Below are 22,885 nucleotides of genomic sequence, written 5' to 3' on the forward strand. Positions count from 1 at the left end.
TTTTTGTCCCCATTTTATAGATGGCATTCCGCTATTCAGAGAGGGTTGTGGAACTAACAGACAGCAAGTGGTGGAGCGGGTCCGGGTTTGCTGACTCTTCCCCTTGGCTGGAGTTCTAACGCCTCTCTCAAGAGGGTGGAATTCATTAAGTGTCCGTTTTCGCTACATTTCAGCCGCGATTCTGTTATTACAGATCAAGACTGTATTAGTGCCTCCTGCTATTGTATTACCTGTTGGCATCTTTGGAGTCAGAATTTAATTTTAGTATTGTCTTATTTTTTGTAGCCCTAGAAGAAAAAGAGCAGAATATGACAAGTTAATAGATTTTTAAATAATGTTATTGCCTAAAGTCATTTTGCGGTTTTAATATAAGTCCTGCCTGTAATGGTTAAAGCTTTAAAAATCAATCTAAAAGTATTACTTAAATATATATTGTCAAAAGTTCAGAAGACACAGAAAAGCATAAAGAAGCAGTGCACTCATTATTCCATTGTACAAAGGTAACTGTTACGTATTTGGGGATGTTTTCCCCTGCTTTGTGCATATTTATGTGAGTAAGATGGTGGCATTTCTGTGTGTGTGTGTGTGTGTGTGCGCACGCACAGTCAGCCCTCACTTAACATCAGCGATAGGTTCCTGGAGACTGCAGCTTTAAGGGAAACAATATAACGAAACTAGTGTTACCCTAGGCTAGTTGATGTGAATAAGAGGTGAGTTCCTACCCTGGCTGGCGTAGCTCAGTGGATTGAGCGCGGGCTGTGAACCAAAGCGTCGCAGGTTCAATTCCTAGTCAGGGCAGATGCCTGGATTGCAGGCCACGGCCCCCAGCAACCGTACATTGATGTTTCTCTCACTCTTTCTCCCTCCCTTCCCTCTCTAAAAATAAATAAATAAAATCTCAAAAAAAAAAGAGGTGAGTTCCTACAGCCTGTTTGTAGTTTTAACTTTTAAATGAAGACTCAAAAACATTTCTAATATTAAACATTGAAGTAAATATGATGCATACAGGCGTCTAAGAAAGATGAATAAAAACAAGATGATTTTCTGACCTGCTGATTCCAGTTCAGGGTCACAGGCGGCTGGAGCCTCTCCCACTGCTCGGGGTGCAGTGTGGGATCGCCCTGGACAGGAAGCCCTCCCATTGCAGGGCCACTCGCACACACTTGCACACTCACACTGGACCATGTGACACTACATTCACCTCCCGTGCACGGCTCAGTGATGAGGGAGGAAACCAGAGCACCCAGAGAAAGGCCACCCAGACATGGGGACACTGGACACAATCCATGGACAGTGGTCCCAACTGGGAACCAGTTTCTGTAATCAATACCGCATCAACACTGTAACAAAACGATGTCATTTGAGGACCTGCTTTTTATATGTTTATGTATTGTCTTCCTGAACATTGACCTAAGCATTTCCCATGTTGATAAGACCTCATGTATATATTATAATAACTGTGTGATAGTCTATCACATGGGTATATCAGTGTATTTAACCATTCTTCTATTGAAAATTTAGATTGCTCCTAATTTGTTGCTTTTGTAAAAGAAGGCTGTAGTGGTAAACTGAACCACAGAGGTTTGTCCTCTATTTTGTTTGTTGGTTGCAGTTTCATTGTGGTTTTAGTATTTGCTTAGGACCTATCCTTAGGGACGGAATCGTGGGCTGATGGGAACTTGCTTGCCTGGTCAGGGGAGTGTGCTTGCTCTCGGCAGGGGCCAGCGTGTGGAGCCTCGACGGGTGGGCCGACCACAGGCCGTGAACGGCGAGCACGGTGCGCATGCGGACCAGTGTGTGTAATCTGTCGTCTGACGTCTGTCGAGTCCTTAGTGTTTAGGCCGGAAAGAAGCCTGTTCTGTTCACCTTCTTCGTTTTGAAAGAACGTGAACGTGCTGGTTTGGTTCTGACTCGACATAGAAGTAGACTGGGTGCGTGTGTAGATTTCGGAATAATACCTCCGATGTGTAAGGGTGTTTCTAGGTCCCTGGCCTTTCCTGTGGGTGTGTGTTTCTTCTCAAGAAGCTGTGTAGAGTTCTGCCTCTCGGGTTGAAGTTATTTTGTGGTTATAAAAGTAAATGCTGTTGCAGTAACTTCAAACAATACAGAATGTGTAACACAGATGATTGAAGCCCTCCTATAGTCACTATGTACAATAGATGTGCTTTTTCTAGTGTTTTTATACGTACTATTTTTATTTATTTTTAAAGCTTTTATTGAGGAAGATAGAAGAAACATTGCACACAGGACAATGACGCCTCAGTCCCCTTCAGAGTAGGCACCTTGGGACCACACACAGTTCTCCCAGTTGTCATCAGCTGCCTTGTCGTATTTTCCTGAATGTCACTGATGGTCTGAAATCCCTTCCCTTTCAAAGGGGATTTTAGTTTTAGGAAAAGCCAGGAGTCACAGGGCACCACATCTGAGCTGTATGGGGGCTGAGTCACCTGGGTGATCTGATGTTTCACCAAAAAACTGCACGAGACGTGACCCATGAGCAGGTGTATCGTCTTGATGAAGCTGCCAGTCATCACTTGCCCACAGCCGCGGCCTCTGAGTCATCGGAATGGTTTCCATGAAGGAAGGTTCAAGCTTGACACAAAATTGGGTGCAGATTTGTCACTCTACTAGCTCAGTTATTTTCAATGTGACGGCCACACAGTATACATGGTCACTCAGTGTCATCTATGACCCACACTGACTAGTGCACTGAAGATGTCATTGTTCACACATGCGCATTCCAGTCCACCCTCCTTGGCTGCCAGGTTACATCGATGTCATGAAAACCGTTCTTGTTATAGTAACAGTGGCTGCGCTTCTGCCAGGCAGACCTCATACACTTAGTTACTTAGTTTTTAACGAGTATGGGTGTATTACAGTTTAGTCTTGTTTTTTCTTTTAAAAAACAAAAACAAAACTTTCTATTGGTAGATACTTAAATCTTCCAGCATTTTCTTTCAAACTCTTTTTAAAAAGCTACAGTGAACCACTTATTTCTTTATGATAAATCCCAAAGGACACATACATTATTTCTTCTTTTTTCTTTTTTCTTTTTTAAAAGATTTTATTTATTTTTAGAGAGGGAAGGGAGGGAGATAGAGAGAGAGAGAGAAACATCAATATGCGGTTGCTAGAGGTCATGGCCTGCAACCCAGGCATGTACCCTGACTGGGAATTGAACCTGCGACACTTTGGTTCGCAGCCCAAGCTCAATCCACTGAGCTACGCCAGCCAGGGCTTATTTTTTCTATTCTTTTTAAAAATAGATTTAATTTTTAGAGCAATGTCAGGTTCACAGTCAAATGGAGCAGAAAGAATGGAGGTTTTCCATACACCCCCTGTCCCAACACTCGCACGGCCGCCCCCACGCGGTTGTCCCTCCCCAGAGTGGCTTGCAGGTGCCAGCAGTGCATTGACACTGACACGGCACAGTCACCCAGTTGTTAGAGTTGGTGTTAGACTCACTCTGTATTGTAAGTACATTTTATAAGTTTTTAAAAAATTTTAAAAGACTTTATTTCTAGAGAGGAGAAGGGAGAGAAACATTGATGTGTGAGAGACACTGAAGGACATCTGGTTTGCTTCTGAGTTTTGGCAGATACGAACAGAAGTTGCCGTAAACAACTGTGTGCAGGTTTTTACATGGGGCTAAGTTCTGTAGACATGTGTTCAACTCCTTTGGTTAAATACCTAGGCGCCGGATTGCTAGATTGTGTTGTAGGAGTACATTTAGTTCTGTAAGAAATGGCAAAGCTGTCTTCTGAAGTGACTTACCATTTTGCATTCCTTCCAGCAATGGGTAAGAGTTTCTGTTGCTCTGCATCTTCACTAAAGTTTGTCTTTAGTGTTTTGGATTTTGGCCCCTCTAATAAGTGTATGGCTTATTTTCTTTTTCTATCTATCTATCTATCTATCTAGTTCTGTTTTATTTTAAGAGAAAGGGGAAGGGAGAGAAACATCAATGTGTGGTTGCCTCTCTTGCACACACAACTGGGGACCCAGCCTGCAACCCAGGCATGTGCCCTGACTGGGAATCGAACCACCGACCTTTTGGTTCACAGGCTGGAGCTCAATCCACTCAGCCACACCAGCCAGGTCGAACATTCTTTTTTTAATAGTCACGTAGTGAGGGTGTGTCATAGTTTAGGCATTTCTAAACAGTGCTGCAGAGCACATCACTAAAGTGGGCTTTATAGGTCAGATGGTGCACACATAATTTTATGGATGTTTTCATGTTTCATCTAAAGAGTTATATGAGTGTGTCTACTTTCCAAAATCTCCTTAACACTGGGTGTATTAATCTTTTCTGTTAAAATATTTTGAAATTATTTTTCATTGTAAAATACAACATAGAATTTACTCTCTTAACCGTAAATGCACCGTTCACTGTTACTAAGTACAGGCACGTTGTTATGTAACCAACGTTCAGAGCTCTGTTCGTCCTGGAAAACAAACTCTGCACCCGTAACAGCTCGACCCCTCCCTCGTCCTACAATTTTGGTTTTGTTTGGCTTATTTCACTTAGCATAGTTCCCTCAGGGTTTATTCACACTGTAATACGTCACACTCCCCTTCATTTTTATGGGTACGTAGTATTCTGTTAAATGAACAGCCCACACTTGGTCCTTTGTCCGCGGACACTTCAGTTGCTGCCACCTTCTGGCCAACGTGAGTAGCGCTGCCGTGAACGCGGGCATGCAGACGCCGGTTCAGGCCCCGGCTTTCGGTTCTTCGGGTGCACACCTGGCGGTGAGACTGCTGCGTTTGGTGATGCTGTTTCTGTATCCTTGTGAGTGGCCGCCACACCGGTGTCCACGGCGGCTGCTTCACGATACATTCCTGCTGGCAGTGCACAAGCTCCCAGTGTCTCCATATTCTTGGCAATATTTATTTTTTGTTTTGTTTTGTTTTGTTTTTTGATAGTGGCCATCCTAAAGGATATGAGGTGGTATGTCATTGTGTGGGCATGTTAATTTTTTAAAAACTTGACTGAAAGGAAAGGAGTTTCTTTTTTAAAAAGATTTTATTTATTTATTTTTAGAGAGGGGGGAAAGAAGAGAGAAAGAGAGGGAGAGAAACATTAATGTGTGGTTGCCTCTCACATGCCCCCCACCCCCCACCACGGACCTGGCCTGCAACCCAGGCACGTGCCCTGCCTGGGAATCAAACCAGCGACCCTTTGGTGTGCAGGCTGGCACTCAGTCCACTGAGCCACACCAGCCAGGGTGGGAAGGATTTTCATTAATTATTATGGAGGCTGAGCATCTTTGGATTTTGACTTTTTATTAAATTCTGTAAATAGTCAACCTAACTTTATTTTTGTTTTATTTAAAATATTTATTTATTTAGCCCTGGCTGGTGTGGCTTAGTAGATTGAGTGCCAGTCTGCAAACCAAGGGGTCGCTGGTTTGATTCCCAGTCAGGGCACGTGCCTTGGTTGCAGGCCAGGTCCCCGGTAAGGGGGGCATGTGAGAGGCAACCACACATTGATATTTCTCTCCCTCTTTTTATCCTTCCCTTCCCCTCTCTCTAAAAATAAATAAATACATAAATAAAATCTTTAAAGCATGTATGTATGTGTACATTGGAGGGGGTGAGAGAGGGAGAGAAGAGAAACATCGATGAGTTGCCTGTTGCACGTGCCCCTGCCAGGGACCGGGCCCACAGCCTGGGCGTGTGCCCTGACTGACAATTGAATTGGCGACCTTCTGCCTTTCAGGTTGATGCCCAACTAGCTGAGCTTCACCTGTCAGGGCTATTTTACTTGTTTTTTTTTTTTTAAATTACGCTTAGTTAAATTTATTAATCTTATTTGTGGCTTCTGTGATGTGTGAGAGCCCCGCCCCCCTCAGCATTGCAGGCATTCGCACCTGGGTTTCCCTGTCCTCTGCTCCTCCCCTCCCTCCTCTCTCCGTCACTGTTTACCTGGCGTATGGAGTTCTTGCGCCCTTCACTTACACTAAACTCCTGTGTGCTTTGGTCTGTATCCAGACTCCGGATTGTGTTTCATTGGTGTATCGGGTAATTGCTGATTTAGCACCATTTCGTTTTTCTCAGTGTTCCGAGCTCCTGAATTTATCCTCCTAGGTGAATCCTAGACTCATGGCATCAAGTTTTCTCCAAATGTGTCTTGATTAGGGTTCCATTGAATTTGAGTTTATTTAGTGAGAATTGGTTTGATTTATGTTTTTATGAGCAGCTTTGTGCTCCTTTTAGTGTACCAGGAATGAAGGATTCAGGAAACTTATATTCTAAGCGGATGGGGTGGGGGGTGAACGTGTAAATAGATCATTTACATGGATTTCCGCCAGCCCGCCTCTTGCTGTTCACACGTGAAAAGCCGAGCTCCATCCAGCCGCGTGTGAGGTCCGGCAGCTGTTAGCAGCCAAGTGCCGGCCTGGTTTCTTCTGGTCTGCAGGCTGCGTCGTCACGTGCCTCTGCCCTCATGTCCCGCGTCGTCAAGTAAGCTGCAGCCGAACACTGACACTGCGCCAGCTGTGCGCTGTGCGTCCGAGACGCAGCCTCTGGGCATGCCTGGAGAGTGTGCCTTGTAGAGACATTTCCTGTAGAGAAAATGTAAGTAATCCAAGCAGCACAGATGAGCATAATAGGGTGTAAGCAGTGTAGTAAATGACGGTGGAAAATTACTTGGAACAGCGCCATGAGATTGAGGGGGCAGCGGAGTGAGTGCAGGTCGGATCACGTGGTGCATTCTGGAGGCTGGACGGCGAGAGCAGCCGGGAAGTGCTCACTTCTGGGGAAGCGGACCGGCGCTTCCTACTTGCATCGCTCTGGCATCGGGCATCCCCTGTGTCCTCCGGTGCATCTGCTGTCTCCTGGGCCCCTTCCGGCCCAGCAGGCCGTGCTGCCTGCAGCGTGGGAGACAGGTCGCGGCCGAGTGAAGTACTGAGGAGTGAGTGAGTTTGCTGGCTGGACGAGGGGCGGAGCGCGTCCTAGACGAAGAGAGGCTGGCGTTGCCTCGAACAGGCCTGCAGGTGTGGGGAGGAGGTGCCTGCCATGACAGGCATTGTCCCTGGGGAGTTGGGAAGCAGTGAACCTGGAAAGGCAGGCAGACTTCTTCGGGGGATGAGGGTTTGGGGGGATTTTTAGCTAGAAGCAGAATATTTTACATCACCAAGCTCTTGACCACCTGATGGTCTGGAGCAGGGGCAGACTGGGGACTGGCGGCTTACCTGAGTAAGGCAGGTCTGAGGCCCTTGCCAGGCCAGCACTGCTCCAGGAGGCTGACGGCGGTGTAGGAAGTCAAGGCAGCAGTGTCGGGAGCGTCTGAACTGGCTGGAAGGCGGTCCAGGTCATAGGATGCGGGGCTAGGCGGCGTCCTGCTGGCCTGGTTTAGCCCGCCTTCAGCGCAGGGTGCCTGCCGGCCCGGCTCCTCAGCGGCCCGTCCTCGACTCCACCCGCACGTGTGCACCGACGGCGCCTGCTGGGCGCTGCTGCGCTTCTGGGGGCTGGCTCGCTCCCCGCCCCGTCCCTGCTGGGGTGTGGGCAGCCGCCCCCCTGCACGCGAGCGCCTCTCCCTCCCACCTGTGGGTGTCCACCCACCCCATGCCAGACGACCCTCCCTTGGGGGCTCCCGTCTCATTCTGCGTGGTCTGCGTCCCACACGCCCACTTTGCTCCGCCCCACCCGAGGGCGTCGGTCCGTCTTTCTCCCCGGGGAGACCCAGGTCTGGGCTTGGTGGGGAGGAACAGGTGAAGGCCAGCAAAACAAGCAGTCTCAGAGGTGGTGGTCTTTTTTTTTTTTTACTAGATAACTAATCTTCTCTTCTTTGAAATGTATGTAGAGTTAGGCCAGCTCTTAGTCTGGTTCATTTTACTGTTTTAAGGAAAACAAGAAAGTTTACCAAAGCAAGAGTGGTTAAATCTAATATAAAACTGGCCTAGGGGAACTCTCAGAAGAGAATTTTTGAAGAGAGACTAGGTTAGGAAATGGAGTGATCTGAGGGTGATTTTTTATCGTTCGATCATTTTTAAGGAAAGGTTTGGGCGAGGTGAATCGGAGCTGGAGGGGAGGCCGCTGTGTGAGCCCTGCCCACGGCCGCTGTCCTTCCCTGCCGGCTGCTGGGCCTCAGGGAATCCGGGGGTCTCCCTCGTTTATTTACGCATTTGTTATGTACTTTGTAGGTTATATGTAATCGGTGCTTTTGCAATTATTTAGGTATTTGATTGCACTTTGCTTTTATTTTTTAAAAAGGAGGAGAAACTGGTACCCTGGTGGGAAGCACCGGTCACTCTTTAAATAGACAGAGGAGTGACCGCAGTCACTGTGCCAGCGACAGCCGGGCTGGCAGGTGTGCTAGACAGGGGACTGAGCAGAGCCCTGCAGCTCCGAGGCTCGAGCCCTGGTCTAGTGAAAAGCGGGCTGACTGCTGCCTGTAAAGAAAAAAATAACACGTGTAACATGCTAGACATGTAGAATCCAAAACTGTGCCCCAAACTGAAGTCAGATTAGAGACTTGGAAGTAAGTTCAGCTTCTTTGGAATGAGAGCCCGCCGTTGGCCTGCAGCGCACCCAGCAGTCGTCTCCGTCAGTGCCTTGACTGCGGCGCGCACTTGCAGGGTTACGTGTGTGCGGAGGCTTCACGGGTACGCAGTGGCCGCCAGGAGCCTCTGTTCAGAGCATCCCGGTGGCTGTCCCGTCCAGTACAGCTTACAGCCAAGGACACGAGTGTTGACCACGGGGCCCTGGGTCGTCTGGCCTGGCTTCTGCCCTCCTGGACTCACCCAGACATGCTCCCTGGAGCCCGTTCTGTGCCGGCTGGCTGCTCTGTACCCGACTGCCCACAGGGCCCCTGCCCACAGCCGCCCCTGCTCACTGTTTCTCTGTCGCCCACAGAGAGGCCTTTTTCAGAGACCACGGCCGCTTCCACCTCCCCTTGCCTCCGCTCCACGGATTGGCACCCGGCCGGCCCACTCGTGTCTCTCCCCGCTGAGCTGAAGACGGGCGGGGGGCGCTCCGTTCGTGCCACTCCGGTCACTCCTCTGTCGGCATGCGGTGGCCGTCCCCTGAATGCTTCTCCCGGCAGTGAGAAGACGGTGGGATGACGGGGCTGTGGACACTTCCGCACGGAGACTGGTGGACATAGGCTTCGGGCTCTCTGTTTCTCAACATGGGTCGTTTGGAATCCTCTAACTCTTTCTTTCTTGCCACGCACCTCGTGCTGACCGTTCATTCACTCGGTAAATAGGCGGCAGGCTGTGCATGTGCCGGGCACCTCAGGACCACTAGAAGGGGCAGTCCTATCCCCCTGCCCAGCGTGGCTCTCCGTCTGGAGGGGGGCTGCCCTGGTAGGGTCCCGGCTCGCTGACCCGAGGGGCAGGGGTGCTGAAGGTCGTCCCATGCTAGTCCTGTGGCTGGAAGACGTGCGGGGGGCGGGGGGTATGCTGACATGGTCCTTGGTTTTCAGATTTTTATGAGTGAGTGGTTGTCATAGAGCTCGAAGCGTGTGATTAAAATGATGTTTTTTATTATTTTTGTTCCCTTTAAGTGCTCTAGAGTCAGCAAAAATATGCAAAACTTACTAGAAAAGCTAAATCTACACACTGTAGCAGGAGCCCTCCACTAAAATCAAGGGTTATTTTACCCTTTAATCATATCAGTGTGTCTTCATCCTTTTTTTTTTTTAAAGATTTTATTTATTTTAATTTTTAGAGAGGGGGGAGGGAGAAAGAAAGGGAGGTAGAGAAACATCAGTGTGTGGCTGCCTCTCATGCGCCCCCTACTGGGGACCTGGCCCACAACCCAGGCCTGTGTCCTGGCTGGGAATTGAACCAGCGACCCTTTGGTTTGCAGGCCAGTGCTCAATCCACTGAGCCACACCAGCCAGGGCTTCATCCTTTTGAACTTAAACATTTTTATTTTATTACCATAATTTATTCTTTCTGTTCTCATGGACATGTATTTAGTTTTTTACTGTTACAGCTGTTATTGTTGCGAACACGCTTTGACCCGTGTCCTGCTGTCCATCCAGGGCATAGACACACAGCGGCGAGTGTGGACGCCGGAGTCCCTCTGGAACGGCCAGACTGGCTCCGCCCCCGCCGGTGCAGTGCAGGCTCCAGTCGCCCCGCGCCCCATCAGTCACAGAGCGGCCGGGCTCGGCCGTCTCACACAGCCCGTGAGTGGGGCGCAGTTTCTCGTGCCGAGGGTGTCTGTTGCTTTGCTTGGGTATGATAGTGGCATGTGGTTCTCTAAAAAATAAAAAAAAACATGTTGGCATTTTTAAAAAGATGCGTGCAGCCCTGGTCAGGTGCTCCAGGGGTTGGAGCGTCGGCTCACACACCACAGGGTGAGGGTCCGACCCGCCGTCGGGACGCCCACTGGAGGCAGCCGGTGGGTGTTCCTCTCGCACACCGGTTCTCGGTGTCCCCTCGTCACGTAGCTCAGTTTGTTTCACCACGCTCCTATTCTTGGCCGTTTATGTTTTTTCACTTTTTTTCCTACAGTAAATAACACGTGAGTAAGCAGGAATTTATAATGTTCTTTCCTTGACTCTGCAGATCAGGTTTCCCAGTTGAATGCACTCATAGTTCTTGTTCTCTGACACTCAGGACAATTGAAATTAGTTATTTTTGTATTAAGCAGCCAGACTTTGAGTTCTGTGAAGGCAGAAACTGTCACTTTTAGTCATGGCTATATAAGCAGCACTGGGCACACAGTAGGGCCGAAAGATTTGTGAATCAGTGGAGAAAATTAAATAAACGCAAAGCATCACTCTTCTGCAGCCTGTTTTAAAAGCTCAGGTTTCTTCACTGGATGGAGACCCCCTCACGCCCTGCAAGACCGAAACACTGTAAATGGTAGGGTTTATGGTGGGGAGATGTGCCCCCCCACAACAAACATGCCCCCCGCACTGTGCCCTCACCGCACCACCCGCCAGTTTAGCAAAGCAACCCGGGCCCACAGGGGGGAGGGACTTGTGTCGGGTGTGTGGTGCGCAGAACCACCCTGTGCCCTTCCCGTCACCGAGCCCTTCTTGGCCGGCCACTGGAGTGCCATGGAGGACGTCTGTTTCCTGTGCCCTTGTGTACAGATGGACTGTACCGAGGGCAGGGCCTTCGTGCGTGCGGGCTGGAAGCGGGGGGGGGGGAGGACACAGGCCCCCGTGAGGCGGGGTGTGGGTACGAGCTCTGAGGAACCACTGGGGCTCGCAGGCTTTCACAGCCTTCTCGGGCCACTCCCTTCTCCCTGCACCGGACCCCTCAGCAGGAGGCGGCTTGAAGTCGGTTGTTTATTTAACTTAATTTGTATTGTTGACACTGTTCCAGATGTCCCCATCCCCCGCCCGCCCCCTTGGCCCGCTGCCAGCCAGCCCCGTCCCTCATTCCCGGCCCTCGCCACTCTGCTGTCCGTGTCTGCGGGCCATGCGTGTGTGTTCCTTGGCCCGTCCCTCCCTCCGCCTTCTTTCCCCCGGCCCCCCGCTCCCTCCCTTCTGACAGGTGGCGTTCTGTTCCGGGGGTCCATGTCTCGTTCGGTTTTGATCATCAGTTTATTTCGTGTGTTAGATTCCACGTGTAAATGAGATTAAATGGTACGTGTGTCTCTGACTGGCTTATTTTGCTCAGCACAATAATCTCCAGGTCCAGCCATGCTGTGGCAAAGGGTGAGAATTCCTTATTTTTTATGGCCGTGTAGTATTCCATTATGTATATGAACCACAGCTTTTTTTATCCGTTCTTCTGCTGATGGGCACTTGGGCTGTTTCCAGATCTTGCTATTGTAAATAATGCTGCAGCCAACATAGGGGTACATACATTCCTTTGAATTAACAAGGCCATCTTACCCTGAATGCACCTAATCTCGTTGAATTAGTGTTTAAAGATATTTAGGATATAGTCCCAGAAGTGGGGTCACTGGGTCAAAAGGCAGTTCCATTTTAGTCCTTTGAGGAACCTCCGTACTGCTTTCCGCAGTGGCTGCACCAGCCTGCATGCCCGCCAGCGGTGCGCTGGGGTTCCCTTTTCTCCACATCTCGCCATCACTTGTTGTTTGCTGGTTTATCAAACAACATCACTTGTTTGCTGGTGTATTGATGGTAGCCATTCTGGCTGGTGTGACATGGTACCTCACTGTGGTTTTAATTTGCATCTCCCTGATGATTAGTGACATTGAGCATTTTTTCATGTGTCTGTGGGCCATCTGTATGTCCTCTCTGGAGAGGCATCTATCCAGGTCCCTTGCCCATTTTCAAACTGGATTGCCGCCCTGGCTGTGTGACTCAGTGGACCGAGTGTGGGCCTGAGAGCCAGCGGCCGCGGGTTCTGCCCCCAGCGGGGCAGGGCACAGGCCTGGGTTGCAGGTGTCTCCACACATTGATGTTTCTCTCCCTGTCTGAAAATAATAAGTAAAATCTTTAAAAAATTGGATTGCTTTCTCCCTCCCTTCCCCTCTCTCTAAAAATAAATAAGTAAAATTTTTTTAAAAAATTGGATAGCTTACATTCCTGGTGTCCAGTTGTAGAAGTTCTTTATATACTTTAGAAATTAACTCCTTGTCAGGTGTATCATTGGCAAATATGCTCTCCCATATAGTGGGTCCCTTTTTCATTTTGTTGATGGTTTCTTTTACTGTGCAAAGGCTTATTAATTTGATGTAGTCCCATTTGTTTATTTTTTCTTTTGTTTCCCTTGCTCTAGGAGATATACTGGCAAAAATATTGCCACTAGAGATGCCTGAGATTTTACTGCCTATGTTTTCTTCTGGGATTTAAAAGGAAAAAGAAAAAAAAAGAAATCGGTAATTTTAAAAAGACCCTCTTTAGTCACTGAAGTTTTTTTGTGTGATTGAAATTCACAACTCACAAATCTCAAAGTACATTTCTTCTTGTTTGTATGGTTTTGATGTTATCATAATCTTTTCAGTACGAAAACCTTTTAAAATGTTGTGCTTGTTGACATGATTTTTATCATTTTAAAAAGGGAAAAGTTATCAAACCTATGCTCTATACACATTAATGTTCTGCTCTCATTCATTGATCTTCAAAACTGGCCCATCACAGTCCCTTGGAAGCATTATAACAGCAAACCAAAACCGTCTAGAGTGCAGTTGATACTTTCCTTGATGTAAGTGTGTTTATTCTCTGAAAATACACCAAGCACTGCTGCCCTGAGCCCTCAGCTAGTGCTTTTGTCCTAAACTGCACCCTTTTCCTCTAGCTGAATCTCACAAATGGTTATGAAGGAATTACATTCCTTTTTAGATTTTATTTATTTATTTTTAGAGAGAGAGGAAGGGAGGGAGGGAGAGAGAGAAACACCAATTGGTTGCCTCTTGTGCGCCCCCTACTGGGGACCTGGCCTGCAACCCAGGCATGTGTCCTGACTGGGCATTGAACTGGCGACCTGGATTATAGGCCAGCACTCAATCCACCGAGCCACACCAGCCAGGGCTGAAGGAATTAGTTTTGATAATGCTTTACATGTGTACGTTTTAGTTCCTCTGCCATGATGGGAAGGGTTGGAGCAGGATATCCGACCTTCCTCTCGTTCTGCAGGTGAGGAGATGGCTTCAGCCTGCTGGCTCGTGATGGAGACGGGGGGCTGACGGGGGGTCCAGGGCCCCTTCCGCAGTAGTCGGCCGTGAGGGCCGGGCTGAATGGGCAGCGCTGAGCTCCTCTCTCTCTCTCTCTCTCTCTCTCTCTCTCTCTCTCTCTCTCCTGGTGTCAGGGAAAGGTTGCCTCTAGTCAAGAGAGATGCAGACTTTGTTTTGAGCATGACTTCCTTCTTAGCTCATATTATACAAAACAAAACATATGTGAGAGCAAACGGAATTATTTGAGTGCGCAGCTGCCTGCTGGGGGACTGAGGTATCAGGTGAGTTGACCTGCTGTGAGAGATCTGAGGGGATCGTGTGTCACTTGCAACCTTACTCCTGAAAGTGGGCTTTGGGCACTGTTGACAAGAGGGTAGTTAACTGTTTTCATCAGTCACAAGTAGATGTCGTCTTAGGACAGTCACTTTTTAAAACACAGGAGGCCCTGCATCTGCCTTCCTGGAGGTTACGCAAATGTAAATGTTCTAGAAAAAAGTGGAATGCTCCGATCCTTTTTTTAATTGGAGATTTTTTTTTTTGTTTATCAATTTCAGAGGAAGGGAGGGGAAGAGGGAAAAAAACATAGATTTGTTGTTCTGTGTATTTATGCATTCATTGGTGGATTCTTGTATGTGCCCTGACTGAGAACTGAACCTTCAACCTTGGTGCAAGACGATGCTTTAACCAACTGAGCCACCAGGCCAGGACTTACTAGAAACATTTTTAAATGCAGCACATAAAAATGTTTAGAGTTAACATTAAAAAGCTTTAAAGCCCTGGCCAGTGTGGCTCTGTTGGTTGGAACATCGTCCCATAAACTGAAAGGCTGCAGGTTCGATCCCTGGCCAGGGTGTGTATGGGAGGCAACCAACTGATTTTTCTCGCTCTCAAAGCAATGAAAAAAAAATACCCTTGCGTGAGGATGAAAAACAAAAGCTTTAAAAATTACTCATACAGCCCTGGGCAGTGTTGCTCCGTTGGTTGGAGTGCTGTCCTGTAAAATGTGGGGTTCAGTACCTGCTTAGGGCACATACCTAGGTTGCAGGTTCAGTCCCCCATGGGGTGCATACAAGAGGCAACTGATCAATGTTTCTCTCTCCCTCACTCTCCCTCCCTTCCCCTCTCTCTAAAATCAGTAAGCCACAGCTCAGTAGATTGAGTGCTGGCCTGTGAACCAGAGTCACCAGTTTGATTCCCAGTCAGGGCACATGCCTGGGTTGTGGGCCAGGTCCCCAGTAGGTTCCCCAGTAGGCAACCACACATTCATGTTTCTCTCCCTCTCTTTCTCCCTCCCTTCCCCTCTCTAAAAAATAAATAAATGAAAACTTAAAAAAAAAATAAGTAAATACAAACAAGATTTTTTTTAAGGAAATAAAATCTTTAAAAGATAAAATCAGTAAGCATGTCCTTGGGTGAGGATTAAAAAAATTACACCGTTAGCCATGGAAGACACTTTTAAGATCGTAACAGGCCGCTCTCACTGAGTCGGAAACCAGCACAGAGGCAGGGTGGAGCTCTCCCGAAGTCACGCGGGTTGGCGCTGGGCGGAGGGTGACAGAGAGGGGCAGGCGTGGTGCCAGACCTGCACCGAATGAGTGAGGCTTGGCAGGGCACTCATGTTTCTTCCTTCCACTTGGTCCCGCCGTCTGCAGGACCGGGCTGGATTGTGTGGCATTTACTGGGTGCCAGGGGTGGGGAGAGCTTTTTCTGTAAAGCAGAACATTAACAAAACTGCGTTTTCATAAAGAACGTGCTTTATATTACTGACTAGGAAGGGCTGGTTCACTATATTACACTCTGGCGGGGTCTCTGTGGCTTATCGTGTTCCTCATGCCCCCTTTTCCCCTGAAGATACTCAAGGGGGTCATTGAAATGGTAGCTGTAGTAATAGTTGTGCCCACCAGGTGGCATAATTGTTTTACCTGAGTGATTTAACCGCCTTTTGAGTGCGTTACAGCGATAACATTTTCTTATTTTAATAAGGAGATGCTATGATATTGAAGAAGATTGGGCACACTCAGTTTGAGCTATGAGAGAAATTGGTGCCATGTGTCTTTGCAGTAACTGATGCTACTGCGAATGTTATGATAATAAAAATATCAAAAAGCTGCGTTAAAGCTATAGCTTTGCCCTCAGCCCACCTTAGGGCTTATCAGCCTCCTTCTCTGCCCGGAGTTTTCAGGGTCACGCGGTGTTCGACTGGGCGGTGTCGCAGGGAAGGCACCGGCGGGTCAAGGTCACTGTGGCAGTGTTCATCCGCCTCCTTCCTTGCCTGCAGTTGAGTTTGAGACTCTTACGGACGACACAAGGGCATGCAGTCCGTTGGATGAAAACGCGAGCACAGAAACAGGCGAAGCCTGGCCAAGGCAGCTGGCAGCCTGTTACTCTCCGCTTCCACCGCGGGCTGCGTTTCCTCCTCCGTTCAGGCTCCCCGACTCTGTTGATTCGCTCTGCTCGGGTCTCCGGGTCTCTGGGTCTCCGTGCCGCGCACGCTGTTCTCACCGAGGCGGCCTCCCCTCGGCCTCCTCTGCTCAGGAGAGGGCGGTGGCGAGTGGGCCGGGCCCTGGCGGCAGGCGGTCTAGGTGTCCGTGGGCTCTGCTCCTGCTGCTCTCCCGCTGTGTGACCCTGCCAGGCCGCCTCCTCGGGGCCTGTCGCTGCATTTGTGACTAAGAGCGATGGTAGAGTTACTGGAGAGGCTTAAAAAGGTAACCCCTGTGAAGGGCTTAGAACTTGGGCTGGCACAAGAACCCCCAAATGTTTGCTGCTACTGTTACTTAATCAGCGTAGCTGTCGAATCTTTAGGAAGTTTTTCTTGATTCATCATCATCATCATTTGCTGATTATTTTGCATTCTCTTACTCTCCTACATCCGTATTGTTATTTTATGGACTTATATTCTCTTCTGTTATTTGTGTGTTGTTTCAAGTTACTGGAGGAAATCAATTCATCTTTCTTTTGTATTTTGGCCTGCTAGCTGAAACACCGTTCTGTTTCATATAGTAAGGGGAGCTCAATAAATGCTTGATTGTACTTTAAGGAATTTTGTGAATTTTCCTTTTTTAATTTCACTTTTCAGTTACAGTTTACATTTGGTATTACTGTATATTAGTTTCTGGGGTACAGCCTAGTGGTTCGACAGTCATATACTTTACAAAGTGATCTCCCTGGTATTTCCAGTAGCCACCTGGCATCATACCGAGTTACGATATTGTTGACTATATTGTAAATTTTCTTTTCTTTTTTTAAAAAAAGATTTTATTTATTTATTTTCAGAGAAAGGGGAAGGGAGGGAGAAAAAGGGAGAGAAGCATCAATGTGTGGTTGCCTGTCACATGCCCACCATCAGGGGCCTGGCCCACAACCCAAGCATGTGCCCTGACTGGGAATCGAACCAGCGACCCTTTGGTTCTCATGCTGGTGTTCAGTCTACCGAGCCACACCAGCCAGGGCTATTTTGTAAGTTTTCTTGATGAATCTTGTACACACTCTACCTGATGTTACCCTGAAAACAACTCACTCACCTGTGCTTTCCATAGTAAGTTCTTGTCAAAAAAGTAAGTGATTTGTATAGTTATTGTATTTTTAAAGAATCAGAGTCATGTATATCTTTGCCCGTCATAATTTAAATTTGGAAGAGTTTTCCTTGGTGGTTTCCTCAGGAATTTTCAAGTTTTAAAAAATAGTGCATTGCCCTGGCTGGTGTGGCTCAGTGGATTGAGTACCGGCCTATGAACCAAAGGGTCGCCGGTTCGATTCCCAGTCAGGGCACACACCTGGTTAGCGGGCCAGGTCCCCTGTAGGGGGCACGCAAGAGGCAACCACACATTGATGTTCCTCTCCCTCTCTTTCTCCCTTCCTTCCTCTCTCTAAAAATAAAATCTTAAAAAAAAAGAAAATAGTGCATTATGCAATGACAGATTGCTTTTAAAGCGGACTGTGCTTCACTCTGATTCTTCTGCTTCTGACGGACACTTTAGGGTGTCAGCTAGGCTGCACAAGGCAGGTCTGCTCTTGCCCCCAGACGACTCCCTGGTGCTGTCCCTGAGCACTGGGGAGGGCGGCTGGGTGCAGAGGGCCAGGCCCATGGAGACGGCCCGGCGTTGCCTCAGGCCAGATGGACTTCGCTCGTCTCCCCGACCGCACCTTCCTCCGTGGCTCTCTGCCCGCAGCGTCTCCTTGCCCCGGCTGGGGGGGACTCTGGTTAACCTTTCATCTCTCAGAGTCACGATCAACGTTTTTGTTGCCGGAGATAGGAAGGTGCTAGTCAAGCCCCCAAAGATTCTTGTTTTCTTTGTCTCAGACCAGTTTGTTTCTAGTAGCTGGTCTTCCTCTTGTTCCTTTGCATTTTGTCTTTCATCCACCGCGCTAAGCACCTTCGGTTTCATTAGGGCAGTTGAGAGTGGATTGTATTTTCTTAGGTTGAAAGCTTAGTTTTGCTTAAGGAAACCACATGGGAGGTTTTGAAAAATTCACACTTTGATGTTTCTCATGTCTCACCAGCAGCTGCGGGCATGCTCTGTACGGGGGAAGGGAGCTGGGGGACAGGCACCCGGGACTCCAGAGGCGGTGGCACACAGCCCCGTCCCCTGGTTATCAAAGGGAGGAAGAGCTGGGCCCAGACAGGGTAGGGAGGTGGGGCGAGATGAGCCTTGTCCGGAGGCTGGTCAGGAGTGTTGTTGGTGCCCTCGGCTGTGTCCCGAGTCCCTCTGACTCTGCTCTGGTCCTAAACGCTGTGTGAGGAGGAGGCGGAGGGGGGTTCCTGCTGGGGTGTCGCTTCGACACTGACTCCTGGTGGGAACTGCTTCCTGGGAAGGTTAAGGATCTGCTAAGGGAAACACGGTCTTAAATGCAAGTGCTTATTTAGTAGGCGCCAGGCACCACTGCCCGTGAACTCGTCCATCAGGAGACAGGCAGGATTTGACCTGGGTCTGTCTCACCGCAGACCTAGTCTCTGCTGCCTTTGAACTTGCTGCAAAAAGACCTAAAATACTGACATTGTGCATGACACAGCACCTCGGCATTGGTCAGCAAGTGTTTGTCTGATCTTTGCTGCACACTGGGGGCAGTGAAAAGTCGTGTTTTTGCTGGTGGTATCAGATGGTGATTCTCTCACAAGCTGCCAGGCTCCCCGTGTATTAAGTTACTCCCTCACCCCACCAAGGACCTGGTGGGCGTTCCAGGGGCGCTGAGCTAAGTAGTGTGATCCAGTTCTTTCTTCCTGCACTTCAGATTGGAGTCCCCAGGGCGGTCTTCAGGAGAACCCAGTAGGTGGGTGCTTTGACGCGCCACCCTGCTGGGGCTGCTTGCTGCGTGCACCCCGGCGGACGTTGCTTCCGACCCCAACGGCAGCGGTCAGGACCAGGGTTTTAGTCTGTTTTACTGCTCCTACCACCAGCTAATTTTTATGTTAAAAAAAAACAAAAAAGTAGATGAAAATAGAGCACATTCAAAGAATACTTTTGTTTCCCCGAATTTCCGGCTAGATTTTTTAGCTCAATGTGGTGGGCAGCGGCAGGGACGGGCTTCATGAGTGAGTGGGGTTACTGCGAGAGCGGAGTGGACGCAGCAGAGGTGCCTGCCTGCCCGCGAGTCGGGGGCAGCACGCAGGCAGCCGGGATGGCCGCGTGCGTAGACAGCACGTGACCCGCTGCGACGGCACACCTCGCACAGCCCTGTCCCGCGGCTCAGGTGGGTGATCGAGTCTGGGCACCGCACGCTCGCAGCACTGACTGCACAGCGGAGCTGAGGTTCGTTGGCGCACGCCCACCATGTGGGTGTTCGAGGAGAAACCCCCGAAGCAGAGCCTCTGCGGGGCTGACCCTCCGTTCTTTGTCCGGCATTGCTCCCCAGCCCTTCCATACTCTGCACGTGAGCACTCACCGTGGCCCGTCACCTCGTTTGCACCACCTGACCCTCGCCCACCCCCGCGTCCAGGCTGCCACTGGCATCCAGGTCCTGTCCTTGTGAACGCCGTGCCCAGCCCCTCTGCAGAGCTCCGGCCAGATGTGCACCTCGCTCACACGAGCCCTTTCTTAGCACCTCAGGACACGTGCATTTGGCATCATGCACCCTCTTGTGAAGTGAGAAGCAAAGGACACACTCGGGAGTCATTTTCTTCCTCGTCTTTAAAACCCTTTCGTTTTAAAGCCATTCAGTGTGTCCTTCACTGACTCCCAGGTGCACTGGGGTTCTTCTGTGTTTTGGACAACGTAAGCAGTCAGTCTGTGCCTGAGTGCTGGAAAAGAGAACAGAAAATGAACTTCTCCGTGCTGCAACAGTGACCGTTTAAGCCGATTTTTCCCTCTATCAGTGGAAAAATTTTCCCTAGCATTACAATACATGCTAATAGAAGAGTCTGAATTATTTTTCAAAACTGATTTCCCTTTCCTGACTTGGTTAGTCGTCATACCGCAGCTAGGGACGACGGTGGTGGGCTCACGGAGGGGCACGCTGAGCCTTTGTGGCCACTGCCCTCGCTCGCCGTCTGAAGCTGGGCCGGCAGAGCGCTGGGGGCCCGTGTCCTCATGGGGTGGGGCTGGGGGGGTCGGGGCTGGGGGCCTTCACTCTTGTCACACACAGTTCTGTGCTACTGGCTGTTTTTGAGCTCCTGTTGTCTTTGTCATTTATGTAGAGAAGTCATACGTGAGTATAAAGAAGTGCCATCAACTGGTAGTCGCTTATTTTTCTAGGTTCTTCTCTGGCGGTGGCTGCTTCTGAGCACCCAACAGACCCCCTGCTGTTTCCTTAGTGCTCGAAAGCAAATACCACACATGGGTCACATCATTCATCTTAGGTTGTTTTTTTTTTTTAAGATTTTATTCATTTATTTTTAGAGGGGAAGGATGGGAGAAAGAGAGGGAGAGAAACATCAATGTGTGGTTGCCTTTCATGCACCCTCCACTGGGGACTCGGCCTGCAACCCAGGCGTGTGCCCCAGCAGGGGATTGAACCAGCCGTCTCCTGGTTCACAGGCTGGTGCTCAGTCCACTGAGCCACACCAGCCAGGGCTATCTTAGATTTTTAAAAAATAAAGCAATAGGTTCCTTGATCTTCAGCCTTGGCTAAGACTAGAACGAACCCAATTTTAGTGTTTCTCTCTATTTCTAAGTACTTTTCAGTATATCACAGAAATATTTATCATAGAAACCAAGTAGAACCACGTTTTTTAAAGAAAGAATTATAACCTTGCCATTTAGTGGTAAGTGCTGATAATCTTTGAGTATGCTGTCTGCCGTTTCCCTGTGGGATTTAATGTGTAGGGTTCCCAGCGGGGCTGTGTCAGCGCTCTTCCGTGGCCTGTGCCGTGGGCGCGCGGCCGGGGCGCCAGTGCTCAGGGACGCGCCGCCCTGGGTGTGCTCACGGCCCCTGTCTTGTTTTCCAGTGGACGAGTACATCGCCATCGCGAAGGAGAAGCACGGGTACAACATGGAACAGGTAACGACTGCTTTCCTGTTGTTAAAAATGGGTGTTTAGAGGTGACCTGCTGACATCTTTTAGTCCTGTGTGTGGAGTAGCAGTGTTTCCCCGTCAGCAGTTTCGGGGGCTGCTAGCAGCATCCGACTGGGCTCTGGTCCCTTTTCACTGCTGCAGGGGAGCGCGAGAGAGGATGCTCCGTGCGGCTGCAGCCTCGGCGGGCGAGGTGCGGGTCCTGGGGCAGAGCGCCAACCCCCCCTTCCCACCCCGTGGAGTGTGTGGCCTGTCACTTTTGTGGGTGTGAGATGGTTTCTCCTGACTCGTGCTGTCACACTCAGACCTGTAGTGTTTTAACATTGTTTTGAGTCACTTTCAGGTTGTAAAAATTGACTAAGGCTTTCTTTTAACAATTGTTTAGAGCTTGTTCTGGAGACATGCACGAGATTTTTCCCCCCAAAGTGTGGTGATCGTCCTATCTAAGCCTCATTTCTAAATACTTTTTAAAAGTAACCATAGTGAGTTGGATTCCTGTTTTCCTTGGCACTGATCTAGATTTTACAACCTATAAGTTACTAACGTTTTTTCATTTATTCTGGTAGTTTCAATTACTGAGGGCACAAGTAATTGAAATTATGTAGAATTGGACTCTTTCTTGCAGCCTTGGCCTTGTTTGTAGCTACTCTACGCTGGTAGAACTGTTTAAAAAACGGTTACAATAAGATATTCAGTAGTCCAGAGTCTTTCAAAGCAAAAAATATATGCTTCTCCTTTTCCAACCCTGCTCATGAACCTCATCAGCTTGCCCAGAAAAATTATCAGTTTAGAAAGTGTAATTATTATTGGGTGATTGATTGCTTAATATACTTGTATGAATTTTTAAGAAGTTTGATTTTCAAAAGTAGGATCACTTTCAGTTTCAGTTGTAACGTAGGAATTTTCTCAGGAAAGTATCCTGAGTTATCTCTCTCATTTCTAATTTGTTCCTTGCGCATTTGTATGGTTTTTCTTTTTGAGCTGGAAAAAAACTTTTAATATTCGTGTTATCTGAGAAAGCAGCACCAGAGCCATCGCGTGGCTTTGCCAGGCGGCCCCCCCTCCGTGCGCAGAGGCCTGAGGGCGTGCCCCTGCCCGAGTGCGGCTCTAGCGCCGCTTCCTGGCGCCGTCACGCAGGCGCGCCGCGCGCGGTCCCGGGCCTCCGCGCCGGCGCCGGAGAAGTGTGCGCCGTGGCCCTGCCCTCCTGGGGCTGTGGGGGAACGTGTTAGTGCCCCGAGGCAGCCTGGCTGGGGCCGCCACTTAGCTGCACACCCGCGTGTGAAGACAGACGCTCGCACTGTCCTTTTGCCAGAAAGGAAATGACTTCCCTTTCTGGCTGTCATTTCCATTGTCATGTTTCATTCACGTCTTTGGTCTAAAATCTCACCGATACTGTTTTTCTAGGCTCTTGGGATGCTCTTTTGGCATAAACATAATATTGAAAAATCATTGGCTGATTTGCCCAACTTTACCCCCTTCCCAGATGAGTGGACTGTGGAGGATAAAGTGTTGTTTGAGCAGGCCTTTAGTTTTCATGGGAAGACTTTCCATAGAATCCAACAAATGGTAAGTAGACGAGGCCACTGGTTCCCGCCCCCAACCCCATTCCTCTGCCCTATCCCCAAGGGACAGGGCTGACCCCACAAGCACGAGCACCCCCGTTTTTAGGACTCCTTCCTTTAGAAAAATGGGCTCACGGCTTGCCGCTGGGGCTGAGAAGCTACAAGTCACAGCAGTAAAGCACTTGCTAGCACTTCCTTGCTCGGTGGCAGGGACCCCGCCCCCACCCTGTCTCTCTGGAAGGGACCCTGCAGAAGATTAGCCTGGGGAGAGGATCGTGGGTGGGTATCTGATGAGGTGGGGCCCTGTCTGCCCAGAAGAGGTGTGT

General features: G+C 49.2%; 1 protein-coding gene across 2 annotated transcripts in view; it reads left to right on the forward strand.

The window, feature by feature from the left end:
• RCOR1 (REST corepressor 1) overlaps window positions 1-22,885 on the forward strand; it is a 107,700-nt gene that overhangs the window by 66,764 nt on the left and 18,051 nt on the right. For both annotated transcript variants that reach the window (XM_028507106.2, XM_036014103.1), the window contains 2 exons: window positions 20,933-20,985; window positions 22,402-22,563. In XM_028507106.2, the coding sequence (XP_028362907.1) occupies window positions 20,933-20,985; window positions 22,402-22,563 (215 nt within the window). The remainder of the gene's footprint in view (window positions 1-20,932; window positions 20,986-22,401; window positions 22,564-22,885) is intronic.

The sequence above is a fragment of the Phyllostomus discolor genome, chromosome 1, assembly GCF_004126475.2.
Source record: "Phyllostomus discolor isolate MPI-MPIP mPhyDis1 chromosome 1, mPhyDis1.pri.v3, whole genome shotgun sequence".
Taxonomy (NCBI): Eukaryota; Metazoa; Chordata; class Mammalia; order Chiroptera; family Phyllostomidae; genus Phyllostomus; species Phyllostomus discolor.